The sequence below is a fragment of the Sabethes cyaneus genome, chromosome 3 (genome assembly GCF_943734655.1).
Source record: "Sabethes cyaneus chromosome 3, idSabCyanKW18_F2, whole genome shotgun sequence".
Lineage (NCBI taxonomy): Eukaryota > Metazoa > Arthropoda > Insecta > Diptera > Culicidae > Sabethes > Sabethes cyaneus.
Window position 1 is genome coordinate 42,057,445 of NC_071355.1, and position 22,547 is coordinate 42,079,991.

General features: G+C 41.4%; 1 protein-coding gene across 1 annotated transcript in view; it reads right to left on the minus strand.

Annotated features, from left to right (window-relative positions):
• The window catches only part of LOC128741340 (F-BAR domain only protein 2), a 65,433-nt gene that overhangs the window by 32,295 nt on the left and 10,591 nt on the right, over positions 1–22,547 (minus strand). Inside the window, exons 2-4 of the mRNA XM_053837100.1 lie at positions 21,024–21,429; positions 1,949–2,293; positions 1,660–1,875 (exon numbers count right to left, since the gene is read on the minus strand). Of these exons, the coding sequence (XP_053693075.1) occupies positions 1,660–1,875; positions 1,949–2,293; positions 21,024–21,053 (591 nt within the window). The 5' untranslated portion in view covers positions 21,054–21,429. The remainder of the gene's footprint in view (positions 1–1,659; positions 1,876–1,948; positions 2,294–21,023; positions 21,430–22,547) is intronic.

Genomic DNA, 22,547 nt, shown 5'->3' on the forward strand with positions numbered 1-22,547 from the left:
TTGGATTTCGGCCATTCGTGATTCGCCCATTTGTGTTTCGGCCTTTCGGTACCAGCCCCCTGCAACTCCGCACAAAACTCGCGCTCTATAAGACACTAATTCTCCTGGTGGTACTCTACGGCCACGAAGCGTGGACGTTGAAAGAAAGCGACCGGCGAGCTCTTGGCGATTTTGAGCGTAAGATCCTGCAATCAATTCTTGACGCCATATTAGACGAAGGAGTGTGGCACAGGCGCATGAATCATGAAATATACCAAGTATACAAAGATGCGGATATTGTGAAGCAACTAAAACACGACAGGCTACAATTGGCTGGCCACGTAGCAAGGATGCCGGATGAGAGACCAGTAATTAAACCTATCTGACCAGCGATGTTTTGTATGCCTTTGCGAAAAACGTTCAATGAAAGCTACAAAAATTGAGCTCGCCACAAACCCTGTCGAAACAAAGTAGAAGTAGAACTCTTCCAATGTTGGTACGACGACAGTGGTGTGATAGATTAGAACACTTTTAAAGTAGAACCGTTTGAAAACAATTTGCGCATTCAACAGAGGACCGATAAGCGGTCTGTCGCCAATAAAAAGAAGTACGTAACTCAGTGTTGACTTAATTTTGGCGTCAGTTTTTCCAGATTTTGCTACATTTATATTTGGCACTCCGCCAGTACGATCCAAGCGGCTGAATTTAGTTCATTTCATGTCAATTTCAATTTCACCGTACACTATTTCTTAATAATACCTATGGAAACAAAGGAAAAAATCGCTAAAAAGCACATGTCGACAAATATAGCCAAAAAAAATTGTGGCAAAATTTGTATTCAGATTACGAATTTAATTTGTTAGTTTCTTCTAGCTGAGGGGATTCTTTCAATTCACTTTGAATGTCAAAAGGAAACAATTCGATCGGAATTGAGAGCCACTTTTAATAATCGTACTTCATGTCATTTATGAATGTTGATACGGTAGAATCATTTCTTTATAAGAGCAAAGCAACTGATCAGCTCTCATTTACGAAATAATGCAGTGATATTGAATAAACTCTCCTATTATGAAACGAAGAAAAAATCACGTGCAGGGAATTCAATTGAAACGGCTAGTAGCAAGCAGTAGCAACCAACGATGCGGCATAGCGGGAATACAAAATGAATGAACACTTCATGAATGCCCGATTGTCGAAGCAGGAATTTTTACTGTCTATTTATGCGCACCATCGTTGTGGAAATTTCATTACAGTGTCATTTGTAACTACTGCAGTTAGCTGTAAAGACGAACATTATGCTGCTCATATCGATGATATTGTATTGCACTGAAATGAGCTTCTTTTGTTGTTAATATTGCCTTTTTCACCGCAATAATTGATTTTAAGTATTCAAAACGTAAACGTCTTAGAAAAAGACATACACAAAAGCGTTAATAGGTTTTCCCGACACGTGCACGTGTTAACAAATCAATAATAATCGACTACCCGAGCACATGAGGAGGCAAGGAGGTCTTCTTCATTTCAAGCAGCGCTGCTGTACGCTGAACGAACGTACATGAATCGCGCAACAGTAACTTTCAATCCAATCGTCACCTCATTAATTATTCCCACAAGGCAGTGGCACGCAAGCTTTGCTACCAGCAAGCATAGCAAGGAGGCAGGCATAAATAAGTTACGTACCTTGCAAGTTATTGTCATTTTCTTCTCGAACTCCTGCTTGACCGTGTTGTGCTTCTCCACCAGGGCTTTGTAGTCGTCTTGCTGCTTGCGCAGCTTGGCTTCGGACTTTTCGATTTCCTTCGTCGAATTGTCCTTTCGGGCTTTTTCTACCTCCTGCAGCCGGGTGTTGTAAACGTCCTTTGCTTTCGCCACGGCCGTTGTGGACTCCTTCATGGCCTGTAGGTTTGTAATGAAAGGATTTGTGAGTATCAATGATTTAGAAGCATTAGTGTTGTCATGGACAGCTAACCTGTACCGCATCCTGAGTGCTGGACTCTTCCTCCTTGACGGTTTTGTGCTTTTTGTGCAGTTCCTCGGCATACTTGTTGATATTTTTCACCAGATCGCTCAGCTTCTGTACCTTCGCGGAATGAAGTTCCGAGAGGCGTTCCGTTGTGGATTTCAATATAATCCATAGTGGTGAAAATGTGCCTCCTCCGCTGGAACCCGCTTTGTTCGCTAACTTGGCCAACAATTTTGAGTTGTACTCTTCCAGGTTGGACCGTTCGCGAAAATACTCGGCCAACTCCTTGGTAGCCGAAAGGCCATATTTCATATTCTGGTACAGTACTTCATAGCCGTTGTTTTTCTCACCCTGTGGAGTGAAATAGAACCAGAAAAAAGACGAAATGATCGATTAGTAAACATAAAACTAGATAATCTGTTGAACATCTAAAACAAGAATACATCAAACTCATTCCTATATCCTGTAAACAAATCCTGTGGGAAAGCGAATTCGAAACAAAAGCATAGCGGAGCAACGTTTCTTTTTTTATTTTACTTCGTGGTGTTTCATTCACAAACTACCGCTCTTACAAGCTGGTTTATTTACACAAACAAACTCGTTGCATGTTTGAAGCCAGCGAGCAGACGTCAATGAAAGAAGTCACACGAAGAAAAGAAAAAAGAACTAACGCAAACCGGCCCCGAGGAAAGTTGTAGCACATATCCAAAATTGGTTCTACGGCGGCTGCGGCTGCTATATTTATAAAGTTACGTTCATCGACTCGTGACTTGAGTCATCGCATCGCTCAAAACTAGCGCAACGTCTGGCTGGAGATACGACGACGACGATGATGCATGCAAGTGGATCCATGTCTATGGGCGCCACTTGAAGAATCACCCGCCTCCATTTGGGCGCCTCCTTCGCGCAGGAGTACGGAGTACGGAGTACGACGATGAGCATGAAATCACACACAACCAGACAGCAAAAAAAATTACAGGAAATAATCGACAGACGAAATGAGGACGGTCGCCAACCGGCGTCATCGCGTCACAGGTTTTTTTTTCGCTTTCCTGCTCATCGCTGTCATTTGTTTTATTTGGCAAGGGTGGACCTAGTTTGAAACTGTGTCACATCGGGACTTGATTTGACAAGCTATTACTTGCGGTCAACAAACTTATCTTTTTTTTTTACTATATTTTTTTAAGCAATCGCTGATTGTGACCTAATAAGTTACAACCCTATTCGTTGTTTTGATTCATTTTATTACAAGCCCAGCTTTACTTTACCCTCCCCTCCTTAGCGCATTCGGATGGCGCTTCGAAATTCTATTTATCGAAAGGCAACGAATGGCGGTCAGAATATTTGCAGTAAAACGATTGAAATGACTGCACAATTATTCATGTAGGTTTTGCACTCGGTTCAGCGTAAACACAACCGTTGGAAGATTTAGCTTCTCCTCAGCAGTCATGCAGCAATGCCCGTAGGGAATTGTCGTTCATCGGTGCCGCAATTCCGACGACTGTGCAGTTTCCAAGCTAGCAGAGTGCACCCCACCCAGCGAATATCATTTGCGCAATTGATTTAAATCGAATTACAATCCAATTCCAGCGTGTTCTCCGGAATCTCGTGCATCGGGTGATGCACGGTGTGGCACTTTAAGGGCGGTTTCTGTATCGCTCTATCGAATCGCATTGTATCGTATCGTATTGTACCGTACCGTACCGTACGGGTCAGCAACATTGGCGCTAAATTCCAATCGATGGGAGTTAGTATACATACGCTACCACATGGCTCAATTTTTGATGGGTAAAACGACGTGACAGGTTGTAAACAAAAATTTAAATTCGAGTAGTAAAGTAACAATATTGCACAGCGCGATGCATTTAGGTCCCGTGATTGGGTTTTTTATTGCGTGTTTTAGAACAGCACATGTCGACCGAGTGTAAACACGCTGCGGAAATACGATCGATCCGGTAAACAAGCGCAGCATTAGTAGAGCACATACCGAACCGGTAGCGTTCCTCCTACCAATGAATTTTTTTTTTTTTTGAAAACTGAACTGGACTGATGGCAAGCTCACGACGGCACGAAACGACTACCGTGACAATCAAGCTCTAGGACCGTTCTACATTCGATGTGGGTACCTCCGAATGGAGTGCTCGACAAGGTTGAAGCTAATCGACCATACGAATCATTAGTAGGTACCTCCTTGCCTCCTACTGTCGAGCCCCTACCCCTACATAGTTTATTCTCTCTCGAAAAAAAGGGCGAGCCAAAATGGGTCTGTCCTAAAATTGTTCACTTTTGCCGAACTGTGATTGTGCCGTCCCAGAATCAACATCGTTTCACCATTGAATTCACGTTTCACGTTCGAATTTAAATTGCTTTTAATTTGGAAACTAATTGAATTTGTGACCGGGACCTTGCTATTCTAACTACTGCTGCTGCTGCTGCTGCTGCCGCTGCTGCAGTAAGTGAAGTGATAATTAAATCAACAAAAGTTTGGAGAACGTGAAATGTTGTTTTCATAATTGATGGCAACATTCTTAATTTTGCTGGTGTTAAAACATTTTTCGCGTTTCTGGTTGCACACAAACACTAAGCTTTCGTTTCGGATGTCATGAGCACACGAAGCCCTGACGTTCAACGGTTATGAGCGTAAAACATGCGGCTACCAGAATGGTAGAAGGATCGCCAATTTGTTGTTAAACAGCGAGAACAGCAGAGGTCCTAGTTGACTTCCTTGGGGTACACCAGACATACTGCAGAAGTGACTTAGTGAATGCGGTGAAAACTTCTAGCTTTTTGACCTATAGCAAGTAGCAGAGTATCAACGTAACTGCCAAATATGACATGCCTAGTTTTTATCATTTTGACGTAGGACTACGTCTTTGTTTACTATCTGAGACTGGGAAGCACTTTGTGAAAGCGAAAATTTAAGTGTAACGTTGGAATGAAAGATTTCAAATGCTAATAACTACTAAACTACTGAACGAAACTGAACAATTTATATGTCGTTGGAAAGATATAATGACCAGCAATTTTATGGACGGCGTAAGAGTGAGGGCTCCTATACAAATGAAATACAAACTTCCTCAAAACTCGAGAACTAATCAAGCAAATGAACCAAATTTGGCAAGTGGGGGTTTTAGAAGGTAGGATTGTTTCCAATGGCGTACTAAGACCCCTTCCCCTTTTAAAAGGGGAGCTCTCATATAAATGAAATACAAATTTCTTCATAAATCGAGAACTAATCAAGGAAATGGAACCAAATTTGGCATGTCTCAGAAGGCAAGAATATTTTCTATGGTGAATGGAGATCCTTCCCCTTTTTAGGAGGGGGGGGGGCTCCCAATCAAATAATATACAAATTTCCTCATAACTCGTGATTAGTTCAATCAAAAGAAACCAAATTTAGCATGTGGGGGTTTTAGAAGGTAGGATTTTTTTCTATGGTGTACTAAGACCCCTTCCCCTTCTAAGAGGGGGGGGGCTATCCCATACAAATGAAATACAAATTTACTCATAAATCTAGAACCAATCAACCAAATGGTACCAAATTTGGCATGTGGGGGTTTCAGAAGGCAAGAATTTTTCTATGGTGAATTGAGACCCTTCCCCATAGGAGGGGGGGGCTCCCATACAAATAATATACAAATTTCCTCATAACTCGAGAACTAATCAATCAAAAGGAACCAAACTTGGCATTGAGGGGTTTATGGAGGCATGAATTTATTATATGATGGTTTGAGACCCCTCACCCCTGTGGTAGGAGGATAAGAACTCTCATACAAACAAAACAGAAATTTTTGCTTATGTGCCATATTTTCTGCTATGTAACAATCGGGAAGCTGTGAAAGTAAACTAGTAAAACCTTCTCGGAGCAAAAGACAGTGAATCGACGCCGTTAACTTACGTGCCTGTTGCCATTCATGTCAAATGAGAAGGACATTCGAATGGCACGTCATATTTGCGATGAACGTGCTTTGGCTTTAATGTTACTTGTGTGTATCATACAGGTTGAAATGGTAATGAATGATCAGCGCACACTATTGTATTGAATATGATTATGCAAAAAATTCTGTTTTATTTGTGTGAGTCTTTATTCTCAAACCATCATAAAATAACTTCATACCTGCAATACGCCCCCCATGCCAAATTAGGTTTCATTTGCTTGATCAGTTCTCGAGTTATGACGAAATTTGTGTTTCATTCGTATAGGAGCCCCCCCTTACAATAACAAGGGGTCTCTGTATACCATAGAAAAAAATCTTACCTCCAAGAACCCCCACATGTTAAATTTGGTTCCTTTTGCTTAGTTCTCGAGTTATGAGAAAATTTGTTTCATTTGTATGGGAGCTCCCCCTCTTACACGAAAAAGGGGTCTCTGTACATCATAGAAAAAAATCTTATCTTCAAAAATCCTCACATGCCAAATTTGGTTCCTTTTGCTTGATTAATTCTCAAGTTATGAGCAAATTTGTATATTATTTGTATGGGAGCCCCCCCCCCCTCTTAGAAAGGGAAAGGGTCTCAGTACACCATAGAAAAAATCCTGCCTTCTGAAACCTCCACATGCCAAATTTAGTTCAATTTGCTTGATTAGTTGTCGAGTTTTGAGGAAATTTGTCTTTCATTTGTATAGGAGCGCCCCCTCTTACGCCCTCCTTAAAATTGGTCTCTGGCCCCCCATAAAATTGCTGGTCATTTTATCTATCCAACGACATATAAATTGTTCAGTTTCGTACAGTAGCTTAGCGGTTATTAGCATTTGAAATCTTTCATTCAAACGTTACACTTCTATTTTCCTTTTCACAAAGTGCTACCCAGTCCCCGTATAGTAAACAAAAACATAGTCCTACGTCAAAAAGATTGTACTTGCGTCCTACGATGGATTAAGACATGAACTAACTGCGGTATGTCCCAGTTGTAGACAAACTTATAGAGTAGTGAAATAATCCTCCTACCTTGCTGGGAAGGCCGGGGAATTTTTTGTTTGATCATTCTACTTGTTATGCAGTAAGAAAGAAAAATAAGGCGTAATGAGTGAATGTGCGAATGAAAGAACCCTTTAGAATTTTAATCCACGCCCCATTTGGGAGGACCATGGGAAACAGCAGCAATTTAGTTAAATACCATTCGCTGTATCTTTTAAACGTTGGATTATTTAACGACATACGGTACGAGAGGATATTTCCAGCCCATTAAGCGGTAGCCTGAACAATATTCAGGAAGTACGTTGAAACTATATTTATTCGAGACAAGATTTTTATATCAGTTGATAGAATAATATTTACTGAATATCGGCGTGTATTTTGATCTAAATGAAACGATATTGAATTTGAGTTATAGTCGCGAGAAATGATGAAGTCGCTGCGACTAAATTGGGCCCGTTTTCTATAGTGGTCTGTGTTTTTTAAATCCGACAGGTCGAACTAGCCAGCACAGGGATTAAATGCTTTTCAAAAACAGATCAAAAGAGATTCCGATAGATAACATGTCGGTATTGCCTAGATACCGGCTCATTGAAGATAACTAGTTTTGCAGTGACAACAGCTGGCTGCTGGCGCTAGTGTATCATTGAATCGTGCCTATACATTAGCACCAGAAGCAAGTGGTTGTCACTCAAATACTAGCTATGTCAACACGATAGAATAGTTTCAGGAGTAACTGCCTCACACATTGGTAGTAGTGTAACTAGAGGGATTACCTACGAATGGTCGAAACACAAATGACCGAAATAACCAATGGCATAATATACCTAATGGCCGAATCACAAAAGGCTGAAACACGAATGGGCGAACTTCATATTTGGCCGAAAATATTGATGGCCTTCAACCTGCACAAACGTTGGGTACACGCTGCGCTTACTCGCTGCCGCTTGTTCGGACTTAACTAAGGGATAATTCCTACTAGTCAGTAAACCTAGGAAAATGCATGTACCTAAATAGTAGTGGTTTCCGGAGGCGGGTCACCGGCGCACACTCGCGGTTTGCGGCCGTCTCGCCCTGAATCATCTAGGAAACATTTGCTACTGACACGGTAAATAGGTCTCGCATTTGCGCTTAGGGGATGAAAGAACTTCCAATTATCTATACCCTATAGTGTTGTGTTGCTTATTTTGTTTTTTATTTGATTAAAGTTAGTAGTTAACCGCTTGCCAATTCATGTTTTTATTGAATAGTTATTTGGGCATTCCGAAAAAATTCGGCCTTTCGTGATTCGGCCATTCGTGATTCGGCCTTTCATGATTCTGCCTTCTGTGGCTGTTGTTGAAATTCGGCCATTCATGATTCGGCCATTTGTGTTTCGGCCATTCGGTACCAGCCCAATTACAGCACCATATGCTAAAATTAAAAACAAAATGCTGCAAGTGCTAGTAAATGAAAATTGAGTTTCTAGAATAAGTAAACATGATCATAATTGTGTGTATTCCAAACCATCATGAAGAGCGGATACGCGTAAGTGATTGCTGCTGGGGTTTTCAGCCTAATTACGTGCCAGTGGAAAAACAGTGGTCTTGATGTTTATTGAACAAAATTTAGCAAATTACTTACATTTTTATGAATATAGTTATAACACATTAAAGCTTACGACTGACATGATGAGTGCTACATTCGTTTCAATATTGTTTATAGTGGCAAAGTTTTTAATTGGGAAAGTGTAGCCAAAAAAGGTAATGTATGCCGAAATTAGTAGCGTGCTGGGAATACCCTCCCGTACCCTAAATTCATTAATAGCGCAAGTGGAACGATTTGGAAGCAGTCCTTCGATGAGTATCTTAACGGCGACATAACAGAAGGAGACGCAACGAAAGTTAATCTAGGAGTACCTACAAACGATAACAGCGTGCCGGCTGCCAATTTTGGAGAAATCCAACGAGAAATCGGTCAGCTGAAGAATAACAGAGTCGCCAAAAAGGACCGACTTCCGGCAGAACTATAAAAAAATGGCCAAGAACCGCTAGCAACGGCACTTTGTTGGATAATTTCAAAGTTTTGGGAGGAGAAGGAACTAGTGTCGGGAGTACAACGTTCTAACGCATCATATTTCCATAGATTTCAGGACAGCATATGACACAGTTGAGCGTAAACAGTTATGACAGATAATGGACGAGTACAGTTTTTCAGACGCGGCTGTTCAAAGCTACCCTGGAACGAGTGATACGACCCAGTAAGAGTAGCCAACTCCTAGGTTTAGGAGACGACCTCGACATCATTACTAGAAACCTTGGGACGGCGGAGGCAATCTACGCCAGCTTACGGGAGCTAGGAGAATAGGGCTACAAATCAATATATCGAAAACCATACCATATAGAGACTCCAGAGCGAGCAACGATTGCCTCCCACGTACAGTGACTATATTGACGGCGATGAACTGAAAGTGGTTAATGAATTCGTGTATTTGGGATCTCTTAAAGAAACTGACTAAAAAACTGACATAGGAACTCATATTCCATTCGTCGAAACCAAGTGCGCATGAATCTCGATGAAACCTTCTGAATCTTTTGCTCGAAAACTTGCGGAGTATCAGTCGATGAACGCGACTGAAAATAATGACTGTAAGCAAACGGCAACAAATATCATCGTATCATCACGAAATCGATCCGTGTTGCCTAACGAAAACACGAGGCAATCAAATTTGTATCGTACAGTTCATAAAATCGCCTAAATGTTGAACACGAAAAAATATTGTTCGAACTTTTCCTAGCAACTTTGAACAGAGGCACGCACAACAATCATCGTTGAGCAAATCAGGTTTAATGATGACAGGAGGCCGTGAGTGACTGAGCTCCAGTGTCTTTTCCTTAGTCAGTTTCTTTAGGATCTCTGGTCACCACCGACAATAACATGAATAAGGAAATTCAACAATGCGTCGATTCAACAAGCTGGAAGTCGAGTATACTTTTCCCTCCGCAAGACGTTTCGATCAAGGAGCATACACCGCACCGCCGCACCAAACTAACGATGTACAAAACGCTAATCAGGCCGGTAGTCCTCTACGGACCTGAGACAATTTGTTTGCTTACGGAAGACATACGTGCATTTACCACGTTTCAAGGATGCCTGACGACTGTGCAGTGAAATCCGTTCTCTTCAAGAACCTCACTGGCACCAGGAATAGAGGGGTCCAATTTGCTAGATGACTCGACCAAGTTGAAGCCAACTTGCGTGTGTCGAGACGCACAGCGAATTGGCGACGAGTAGCCCAGGACCGAGTACAGCGGAGAGGAGTTATTGATACGGTGAGAGTCAGCCCAGCTCTCGGCTAATAGAATGAATGACGGGTTTAAAATGTGAAATTTGCTAAATTTGCTATGAAACAAAAAACAAACGACTCGCCATATTGGATTTTATCAGAAAATCCTTTTTTTCGCCATATCCGCGGTAACCGATTTTAATTTATTTCGAGCCCAGCATTTGAAAACTGATAAAAAACTTGGAAAAAGCTTTACGAAACATTCTTCAAATTAAGTGCACATTTGAATTAACTCGATGAAACAACTAACTTTATATTTGGTTAAATCATAAGAACCTAATCCATTGTGAGCTTCTGAATTCACGTTTGGATAAAGTATGAAAGTTTAAATCAATTTGGCTTTGCTCTCGAAAGATGAAGCCTTTGTTCGATATTCAATTCATTTGCTGACAGAAAGATGGAATCTCGTAGCGGTGAAAAAACTTTGGATAAGATGCTATTTGAATAATTTACTATTATGGACCCGAATGGCTTTATGTAAAGAGGTCCTTAATAAAACTATCATTAATAATTTGTTATTATAAATCCTTGAGACGAACCTATGGCCTATGGCTGAAAGTCTCGTTAATAAAGAAAATTACTATTATAAACCTAATCCAGAAATACATTCGACTTGTAAACAGTTCATTAGGATTCTTCACCAAACAAGAAGCTTGAAACCTCTATGTATTGTTTAACGTGGCACCTGTTCTACCTCATCGACATCAGTATTACAATAAAAATACGTAAACCGTAGGATATGAAATTAAACCAGGAAATTAACCAGACCGATAAAAAACAGACTTCCGCGAGTCAACGTTTGAGCGACAACAGAAAGGCATAACCTGTGAAAACATTCCTAATGTACGTGGGATTGGATTCAGTTTGCGAATTGACATAAAACTAAATATAATAGAAATTAGTCGGAAAACCCGATCAACGATGGTTCTGCCATAGAGACCAAATTTGATTGTACATTCAATCATCCGGGTATAAAAAAAGTCATCAAATCATTCGGTTAAATAAAATAAAGTTATCCACCATGCATCCATGGATGAGCGACTTGAAAGCAACAGTTTAATGGATTTTTTAACCGGAAGCATAGGTAATTTATATGCAAACGCCGATTTAAATTCGAGTCTGCAAATTTAATTTTTTGGTTTTTTTTACTATTCCCCAATAAAACTATTACAGCTATGCATAAACACGGAAATCAGGCAATTTGATGGTCAATCAGTAAAAATTAGAAATGAGATCACTGAACATGAAATTGTTATGTTAAAACAAACTAACTTCATTGCTTTTGAAAACCAAATAAAGATTTAACTTTTAGTTAATTAAACAAAATAACAATCAATGCTACCAATCTAATCTAATTAGTTTCGAAATTTATACATAACTCATTTTGAAAGCCGGTAAAGCACACATGTGTTCAAATCATTAAACATAGTTTCAGGCCAAAACAAAGCAGAACCCGATGCATTGTGAGACCAGAAAGATATTTTTTATGACAATTAACTATGTCACATCATACTATATTACTAACCACTCAACGATGGAACTCAGTTAATTCACTTAAAATTCATCGCACTGACATTCGTCATTCACATAACAGTAGACGAATAACTAATTACTGTATTGTTCTCGCCTCATCTCATTCGTTCGCACCGTTTATTTTCAGCCCACCTGTGTAAAGCCGATCCCAGCCCAGGTAGTGAGTTATTGTCTGTCAAGTGACCACACTCTCTCCCCCTCGACGAACGGCATCAATTACATAATGTTTGCATGAAGTAAACTTCACAGTTGACGCAACACACACGACGACGGAACCTCCACCACCAATCCAAGACTGGTTTTGAACTGAAGCGATCATACATACTGCAGGTGTTTCAACTTTAGAACGCGAGGTGCGATGAGGAAAAAACGTTTCAAGAACAGGGGACGGACACGTTCAAAACAAAAATCAGAGTCTTCGAAACAAAAAATCTAACCTGCTTCCGCGCTAAATCCACGCGTAGTTGCCTTCCGCCAATCCGTGTCGTCGCGGCCGCCGTAAATATTTCGCTAGGATCATGAAATCCGTCTAGCGTCAAGTGACCATAGTGTTTTCCGTCGTAAAATTCCACTTTTAGCACAGTACCCCATTGTTGGAAAAACTCAACAACTGCCTCTGTCAAGCCGGCGGAATTTCTACCCAAGTTGGTCACATAGTAGCGGGCAGAGAAGCAGCACTTAATGGTGGTTTGCCAGCGGGTGACCTCGGGCTGGGCTCTCTCAATTCTCAACCGCCTTCCGTTGACGAATGTAGTTTTCATACCTTCGATTACGGTACCGGCTTCATATTGAGTGTACAATGTAAGGTAACCAAATACTCGTTCCCATACGAAGTTCCTCTCGGTGACTCTTCCCCAGTGACTAAATTTGTCCATAATCAGGGGTACCAATGCGGGTCCATTGTTTCCCAAGTTTCCAACGTAAAATCGTTCAAGACGATATTTTACTGCGGAGCAGCTACTAGCTGGGGGCTCCGTTAGCGAAGTCTCACCGTTTTTTAGTTCTTTCAAAGTTCTTTCTGGCCCAAGAGTGTTTTCAATTTGTTTATTATTTCTATGTTTACTGGATAACTCCAACTGCAAATTTTTGGTCGGAACAGAAATTGGTTGTGTTTGTTGTTGCTGAAAAGTTTTTTAATAAGAAGATAGCACAAAGCGTCGACAATTTTGAGAGATCTTTCACTTATAGCGTTACTATTTGAATTGAAAGTTGTTTTGTGAATTTTTGATTCAAGTGAGAAATTGCAATTGAAAAAAATATTCATTTTTTTGCTCTAGTCTGACTACGACTACTCGGTAGAGTATGTTAGGGTAACTGGTGGTAAAATGCCCAGTCGGGGCAAAATGCGCCGCAGTCATATTTCACGAATTACTCACTTTTAAACTGTAATTAAGGTGCCAATCGCTTTTATTTTACTTTACAAACTTGTGTTGAGCATATAAGCTTTCTAAATTATTGATATTCTTCTTAACGTGGGCATTATACCCCCAGTCCCCCTATATTTTGTTTAACTTCCCTAACACAAATTTTAAAACACAATAACTCTATACTTTACGAACTTCGCTAAAGCGACAAACAACATACAATGAAAGACAAGCAAAAGGACACAAACAAATTACCGTATCGTCAGCTTTCGAAGGCTCCCCTTTGTAGGCTTCGTTGAAGGGACCTTCGCTGGAAACGGTCACCTTTATTCGGTGGCCTCCAACGATTTTTCCGCTGATTTTTTCCGCCACATTTCGACTTTTGTGCGCTGTCTCGAGTTCGACGTATCCGAACGAGCTCTGCAGATGCCGAAAACCGTTAATAACTCTCCCGTACGGCTTGAACAGTTCGAGGATTTGCTCAAATGGCACTTCTAGACCAACATTCCGCACGAAGAACCGCCACTGTAAAAGTCCGTAAGGGCAACCCGACCGCTGCGGGATTACATCGGGATCCTTTGGTTGCAGAGGAATGTTTACCGTTTTGTGTTTGGCATATTTAAGCATGAGACATTTTCCGTAGAAAACTCGACCGTTTAGGGCGCCCATGGCGCGTTTCGCATCCCGCGGATGCGACATGTACACAAAGGCGGACGTACGGGTCTGCTCGACTCCCAACACTTGCCCATAGTGACTGAACAAGTCCCTCAGGAACAACGCGTCCAGCCGTTCTTCCATGTTAGTTACGAGAATTTTTATCACTTCCGTTGTGTCCGACTGCATTTCTTTGCTAGTTCCACTCATATTGGCAGTTTAATTACTCACACGTTGATCACTTCTAAAAGTCTGCGTTACAAATCTAAATCTGGGTTAGAAAAATTGAATCTATTGGTGAACGTGTCGTCTGTTGAATCTATGTTAAGTTCATTGAATTTATTCGGAATTATGAAATACGTAATAGCTTTTTTTGACAAATCGCTACAATTGCTTACAATACTTCGAAATCAAAGCCTTGTTCAAATATTAAGTAGAAATAATCTTCATAGATAAGAATTAACTAAAAGACTTTTTCAGTGCGGATAAGCTCTTCACAATATATTGGTTTGGGAAAAATTTCAGTCACAAAGTAGTATACAAAAAAGTGAGCAGACTGTTGAAAACAATAACCAAAGCGTGGCAAAATATGAAAATAAAATGCGAATAGAAAAAAAAACGAAGCGCCAAAAGGTTTTTGAGTTTTTCGGATATTTTTCTTGGATAGCTCAGAAAAATTACGTAAATTTCTATAAAAGAATATTTACTCTACGGTGCGTGGTTCCTGACATATGAATTTTTGAAGAAAATGTTTAGAAAAATCAAATTTTCGGGCCATAACTTTAGGATAAAAAACGTGTCATAAATTTTTTGTTACTAAAACCCCACGAATTGGAGATCAAGTAAAAGTATTTAAAAGTTATGAATTTGAAATCCATTTCCGTTTGCAGTACAAGGTAGGTCAGTGAAAACCAGGTCTGTCGAAAACTAAGAGATTGAGTTGATGATAATGGACGAGAGTCCTTGCGGACCACACTAACACCATGACGATTGTTGAAAATGATGATATGGTGATGAAAGAGGAAAAATGGTCAATAAATTACATTTGCCCTGAACATTTTGTACTACTTGAATTGTAAAATGTAGTATAGTGGAGAAGTGGAGCTCTCGTTAACCCCGCCCAACCCCGGTTGTTCTCAACCTCGCATTCGACAAAGATTTTCCGAAACAAACAACCACAAATGAACCAAATGGAAGACAATCTCAGACCAGCAGTGGTTATCAAGGCTCGAGCCATAGAACAAATTTTGTCTTCAATCTTTCTGGCATTCAGGCACTGTTCCACTGTTCGCGATAGTCGACAGAAGCTATAAACCACAAAGTCGCACCCGCCAACACACAACCCTTGAGACCAAAAAGCTAGTACGCAATATTTGTAAAGGGAATCCGCCGCAAAATCTCAAAAATCAATCGCTATCAAGCACTACCAAGCGTAGGGAGGAATACCTTGTTCCTGAAGTGGACCGGCCTGATGGACAGGATGACCAAGAACAGTCGGAGACTGAATCCCTTGCTATAGGATTACTTCTAAAAGGGAGAACTGTCAACCACAAAATCAGAATAGAACGACTAAAATAATATGGATTTATTTTAAGTAATGGGAATGAAGGTATACTGAGAACAGCCCTTCGCTATCGGCTATTGGAAGCCCTGCCTTTACTTGAAGAGCTACAGTCGGACAAGACATAGTCATAGAAAAAAGTGAAATTCCGGTTGAAGTCTGGCAGGACTGGGAAATGGACAAAAACAGTATGCATTTCATGGCCGTAATGCTTTTCGAGAAATTCGTTGAATCCGACCAAGATGACAGCGAAGAGGCGCGGTCCAACGTGGAGTTGCTCACAAGCATTAGAAGGATTTTTGGGAGACGAGTAGCATCATGACAGAGAAAATCGGAAAAATTTCTCAAACCTGGGAAATACTTCTCAAACCTGGCCATAAACGCACTGTAAGGACACCGAAAGTCATCAAACGAGTAAGAGAGCGAACTGGGCGGAAACCAGATCAGTCTGAACGTAAGACTGGAAATTTCGCAATCAACCATAAAGAGTATTTTGGAAGATGATCTTTGATTGATTCCACACAAAAAACAACGGGTGCACGATTTGACTGAAAAGCAGAAGGTTGCAAAAGTCGAAAGAGGGCGCGGCAGCTGCCCGAGGGTGATTGTGAAATTTTGTATTCGGACGACAAAATGTTCCTGCTGCAGGATCACCACAACCAACAAAATGATCGGATATATACAGGGTGTTAGGCAGCTTAGTACAAGTATTTCAGGGGATGATAGAGGATAATATTTGACGAAAAAAATCCCTCTACGCATATGATCAGTTTTGTGCGAATTTGCAAACTACGGGACTTCAGTTGGCTACGTAATCCGTAGAAAGCCCGATTCGCGGCTGCACCTTCCAAGGCAATGTTAAATAGCAGGTTAGAGAGTGCATCCCCTTGCTTCAGTCCATCCAACGTCACGAAAGCAGCTGAGGTCTCACCCGCTATTCTAACGCATGATTTGGATCCGTCCAGCGTCGCACGAATCTCCGTAACTAGTTTCGTCGGAAAACCATGTTCTAGCATTATCTGCCACAGCTCGTTTCGTTTAACTGAATCGTACGCCGCTTTAAAGTCCACAAACAGATGGTGTGTCTGCAAGTTGTACTCCCGAAACTTGTCTAGCAACTGACGCAGGATAAACATCTGATCCGTCGTGGAGCGACCCTCACGAAAACCAGCTTGGTACTCGCCGACGAAGGACTCCGCTAACGGTCTCAGTCTACAGAACAGGATACGGGAAAGCACCTTGTAGGCAGAATTGAGCAATGTGATTCCTCGATAGTTTTTACACTACATTTGATGTCCCTTTTTGAAAATTGAGCAAATGAGGCCATCCGACCACTCCTCCGGCATTTGTTCTTCCTCCCAGATCCTGACAATGGTCCGGTGGATTGCTTCGTAGAGCCGCTCGCTTTTAGAAGTTCAGCCGGGATACCGTCCTTCCCAGCAGCCTTACCGTTTTTCAGCTCACTGATTGCCTTCTTAACCTCCTCGTGTGTTGGTGGCTCCACAGCTTGACCATCGCTTACAATTTCTATCCTGGCCCTACTTTCTTTAGACGATGGATTCTTTTTTCCGCAGCTCTAGTCTCTCTGTATCTCTCTCTGTTTTGACGCGTTGCCGCAGTGAGCATGCGACTTCTGGCCTGGTTCTTTTCATCTGTCACTCTCTGGCATTCGGCATCCAACCAGCTGTTACGCTGTCTTCCACGCGTCGTGCCTACCACCTCTCTCGCTGCTGTTTGGATGGCACCATGGATGTTCCTCCACGGCCCATTTATATCTTCTTCTTCTACCTGCTGTTCTGCGATTCGCTGGTCAAGCTTCCTGGCGTACTCCACTGCTACGCCGTCTGCCGTTAACCACTGGATGTTGAAACGCAGCGTCCTCTCAGTGCGAGCTTTCGCCGTGTTCGACAGCCTTGCGCGAATCTTACTCACTACGAGATAGTGGTCAGATTCGATATTTGGTCCACGAAAAGACCGTACATCGATAACATCCGAAAAGTGTCGACCGTCAATCAAGACATGATCGATCTGAGAGCTAGAGTCTCCATTTGGATGCCTCCAGGTGTGTTTCCGAATATTCAAACGTGAAAAGTAGGTGCTACAGATGGCCATCCCTCTGGCCGCAGCAAAATTTATGAGCCTCAGACCGTTATCATTGGTCGACAGATGCAGGCTATGTCTTCCAATAACTGGACGGAAGAATTCCTCCCTCCCGATCTGCGCGTTTGCATCTCCGATGATGATTTTCACGTCGTGTTTTAGGCACTCTCCATAGGTCCTCTCAAGTCTGTCGTAAAACTCGTCTTTAACATCATCGAATTTATCATTTGTCGGTGCGTATAAGTTGATTAGGCTATAGTTGAAGAATTTGCCCTTAACCCATTAAGCCCCACACTTTTCCCAGCAGGGATAGAAAGTCGCTGACATGTATTTTTAATTTTGACCCTGTGTCCCGCAACGCTACGTTGCGAAAACGCAACGCTGGGCATTAAGGGTATACCGTTTTTGCATACCTTCATTATTATGCATATAAATGCTTCATACTTTTTTACCGTTAAATCAAATTTGGGATTTTTTTTGTGATTTTGAGTATTAATAAAGATTAAATGAACTACTTAGAGTATTAAACGTTATGTTTTATGATAGATACTGAAACATTTGGGTTGGAGACCATCTTCGCACTAGACGCATAGTATGCAGTTTGAATGCTAAATGCATGTCGTCACAGATGATCAAATGCCTACCAACACGTTCCGGAAAGGTTGTAACATTAAATTTGGGTCCATGAAACTGTCGTTGCCATCACTCAATTCTTCCAGATATTCCGGAGGCAAAGGTACTTTAACAATTTTATTACGCTCTTATCACAACGGCTTCTTCATCTGCCATAAGTGTTTGAAGCTGCGAATTCTATGTTATGTAAACTTTTATAATGTTTCCGGGATATTTTAAATAAGCGAAAAATAAGATTTACATTCATTTGTTTACTAATATGCAACGACATCAAATGAAACACCGCAGCGAACGAACGAAAACAAACGTTCCCGTTGCATATTTTGAATATCGTTACTTCCTAGCGTTGCGTTTTCGCAACGCAAAGCTTCAAACCTATCTTAAAATTACAAAAATAATCAAAATTATGAAACAAACTTTTTTTGACAAGCAGCTGATTCTTACTAACACTGATTGATAGGTCAGACGTTAATAGAAGTAAAATCGAGTTTTATGAGCATTTTTCCTTTACTGTTTGAAAAATAGCAAAACCTGTTGTTTTGTCACAGCTGTAATTATGTTACATGTAACATCTGACCTATGAGCAAAAACAGGTCGATTAGATTTTTTTCCAATCTTTCTTTGTTTCTTAGGGTCCAAGTTGATATCTTAAACCGGGCCTTATCTAGAATCGAATGAAAGTGCGTTGCGTTTTCGCAACGCTAGGAGGAAATGGGTTAATCCTCAACACGCATATACGGTCATCTACGGGCCTCCACCGGATAACTCGCTGCTTTTGTTTTCCCAACACTACGAAACCGACTCCATGTTCTGCTTTCTTACCGCCACTGTTGTAGTAGATGTGGTACTTGAAAGAAGTGCCTGCAATAGGGTCTACTGCACGGAACTCCCTTTCTCCGGAGTTTGGTCACCGAACTTCCTGAATAGCAGCGATCTCCACTCCGAGTTGACTCATGAATCATGAGTTGATGCAGCTCTCGAGCAAGCAAGCCAGCCCGTGCCGGTTCATGGAGAGTTCGGACATTCCAGGTACCAAGTTTCCAATCGTTATCCCTTAATCGTTTCCTTGTCCCTTGCCGTGTACTATACCGATTGTTCCGTCCTGAATTTCTTTGTTCGTTGTTCGTGGTAATTGAGTTTTCGGTATACTACCTCACCGGGGTCGCGATACCTACATCCCACTGATGGGTCTGCCATCTTAGGTGTAGCTTGCGGGATACAGCATTTCATATTCAGCCGCCCGTTACGAGACAGACGCTGTGTGAGCCGCCCCTCACCTGGAGAACAGGCGCTCTAGTTCGCACCTCCTAGCTTAGCTGCTTCTGTAAGTACATGAAGCATTTCCGGGTAAGGCCATCAACCGTCATCATTTGACTTAGATCTGCGTGGAGGCGCCAGGTGGGAGCTTGGGAGAGCCAGAGCTATGCTTGACGCTCCTTCCAGGTAACTCTCTCCATTTCTACCATTAAAAAAAGCATTTTAAAAACCTTGAATCGATTTTCCAAAGAAGGCCATCTCAGAAACTGATGAAATTTTTTTTGAAGATAGATAATTATATGGCCTACAATTCTTCCATACATCGCAAAATGGGCATATTTAACTGAAAATATTTTTCTAACGAAAACTTTTTAAGTCCTTACAGGAAAAAAAATATTTCACTATTTTCAAATGATCTATGAATGACTTTTAAAAAAATTTCTTAATTTTCATTAAAACATACCGAAATAAGTGTTTGAACGAAAGGTACTGCGGGCTACTTTTGGCGGAGTACAAACCGAAGGCGGAGAGTGGCGGAGGCGTATGAACCACGAACTATAGTGCCCTTGCATATATTCCCATCGTACACCCGGCTAAAGTTTAGCGACTACGGTGAGCCGGCCACTTCGCAAGGATGCCGGACGACTGTGCAGTGAAATCCATTATCTTCAAGAACCCCACCGGCACCAGGAATAGAGGGGACCCCAAGTGCTAGATGCTTCGACCAGGTTGAAGCCGACTTGCATGTGTCGAAACGCGCAACAAATTGGCGACGAGTAGCCCAGGACCAAGTACAGTGGAGAGGAATTCTTGATAGGACAAGAGCCACCCCGGCTCTCGGCTGCTAAAATAAAGTAGGTATGCAAAGTTGTTTATTTACATGAACTCTTTGCACACACAAATTTTCAATTACATTGATTCTGACAGCGTACTGCCAACCCCATAGACGAGTTGGCGTGAAATCCGTCAATAGAAAAATTATAAGTTTAGTCTTGAAGATGATTATTAGATATCCTTTTCTGTTAGAAGCATGAAGAAATGACAGAAGGCTAAGATTCAATGAAATGTATTTTCTGGGGAACGGTTTCTGCGAATTGCGTTTTGATAAAGAAAAAAATCTTGGGATTGTTTGTCAGGTAAATGCCCTACAATCGAACTGCAGTTATACCTCAAGGTGTTAATAAATTGTAGTGAGTATTATTAGTTGTTTTAGAATGATTCTTAGAAAGCTTATTGAAGATTTTGAACTGTGCGGGATGAACCATATTGGAATTTTTATATATTAATCTTTCTTGCCGCAAGTAGAGAACAAAGTACTAGAGCCATATTTTTTTTGTTCCCTCTCTTCTGACTTTACAATCCAATCCATAATTTTGTACAGTTTATAGTGGTTCATTTTTACCTTAACCCTAAACAATCGATCGGCTTATTTGTAAGCGGAAGCACAATGAGCAAAATTATTACATGGCAAGTTACAAAAGCATATTATATTGTCAAGATTCTATTTACAAGAAAAAATCCAACAAATGGAACAAGATCACCCGATAAAAATAATAAAGCAGTAACAAAAGCAATCAAAACTAAACTTAGATTCAACAGCAACACCAATACCAAACAACTACCAAGTTCTATTCAAAACCATGCGGCCAACTATGTAGTACGATAGAGCTAGAGGCGAAAGCATACATTGAACTTGCTTACGAATGAACGGCTAAATTTCTAGCGCCACTCAACTCACCCAAAAATAATCGTTAAAATCCACCGTCATCTTTCTTGCTAGGGCAGTCTAGTCTGCCTTGCAGCTAAATGTTGTTCTGTTCGAGTGTGATCAATCTTGACCGCGTCAATCACCACTGCCTAACTTTGTTGTGCTATCTTCGTTTCACTCTATCAATCACTTCCGTTCCGGCGTCCGGCGTTCCACTATCACAGTTGGGTCAAAACTTTCGGCCGCTTATGCACTGCTTTCGGCCGACGTTGCTGATGTATTCGCTTCTGCGCTCGACTGCATGACTCTGCTGATATGCACTTTTGACGTGGGTACTTTCTTCTCATTTCCACTCGACACACTAGCTAACGGCTCTTCCACTATTCACTCAATCTCCCCCGCCTTTGTCATACCGCATCCTTTATCACTACCAACACTAAGTGAAAGAGATAAGAAAAAAATTATTGCCCACCCAGTTCATGGCGACGATGCGGTGATGGTTTGATGCTGCCTGGCCAAATCGCCACCGGCTAGCCAGAGCATGGACCCGTGACGCACTGTCCGCCGTGAATACTAATGGCCACCGAGCACACAACGATAGCGGCACTGCCGGAGTGCCGGCAAACAGTGGCGTCCGCTTCCAAAGACAACTGTGTAACCGAGCAGCAGCGTTCGTTGTGTTGTGTTGTGATGCGGTAATCCATTATATTATTTTTCGGTTTTCCGACAACACCGCAATAACATGCTGCTCATCGCACGCCACACACTCACGAACAACACCAAAACACCGCCCGGCGCTTAGGCCTATTATACCACATGGGCTGGTTGGTTATTCAATGATTAAGGCTTCTGCTTCTGCTTTGTGTCGACTACCTACGTCCTATTCTTCCGACCGGTGTATTCTCAGTTTCACAGCAAAGCTAAGCTCCTAAACTGGAATTATTCCATAAATAAAAAAATGGCACACCACCGAATAAATTTTGCTTCGATAAGCTGCTGCCGGATTGAAATGTATGTATCTGACTTTAGATCCATGTGATCTACTGACTGCTTACTTGGCTTGTGATGGCGAGCGTATGTGCTACTCGTCAGGGTGTCTACGATTTCGAAAATTAGTGCTGGAAATTGGAACCAAAGCTTTACGGGTTGTTGAGCATTCTGGAAACAAACACATTTAAAAATCATGAACCATAAATTATTTCCTGGGTTGAACTTTTGGGTGCATGAGGCAACCCCTACTAACGTTCATGTGGGTTTATTTTTCACCTAAGATGAGTGATAAAGAATCGTGCTATCTGTTTTCATCTTTTACATTTTATTCAGAAGCGTGCGTGATATATGTAACCTCAAGCGTTACCGGGTCGGTCGTACAATGGAAACCACAGATTTAGTTACGTGGGTAGGTTTTGAACATTGAATCCAACTTATTTTTTTCGCAACGCAATTCTTTAGTAGAAAAAATTAGTCTTGTCGTTTATGTATTCTCATTTATGAATTTGATTCGGAAGAAACCTAATTTTTAAAAACGGGTTTGTTATATCGTCATAGGGAAAC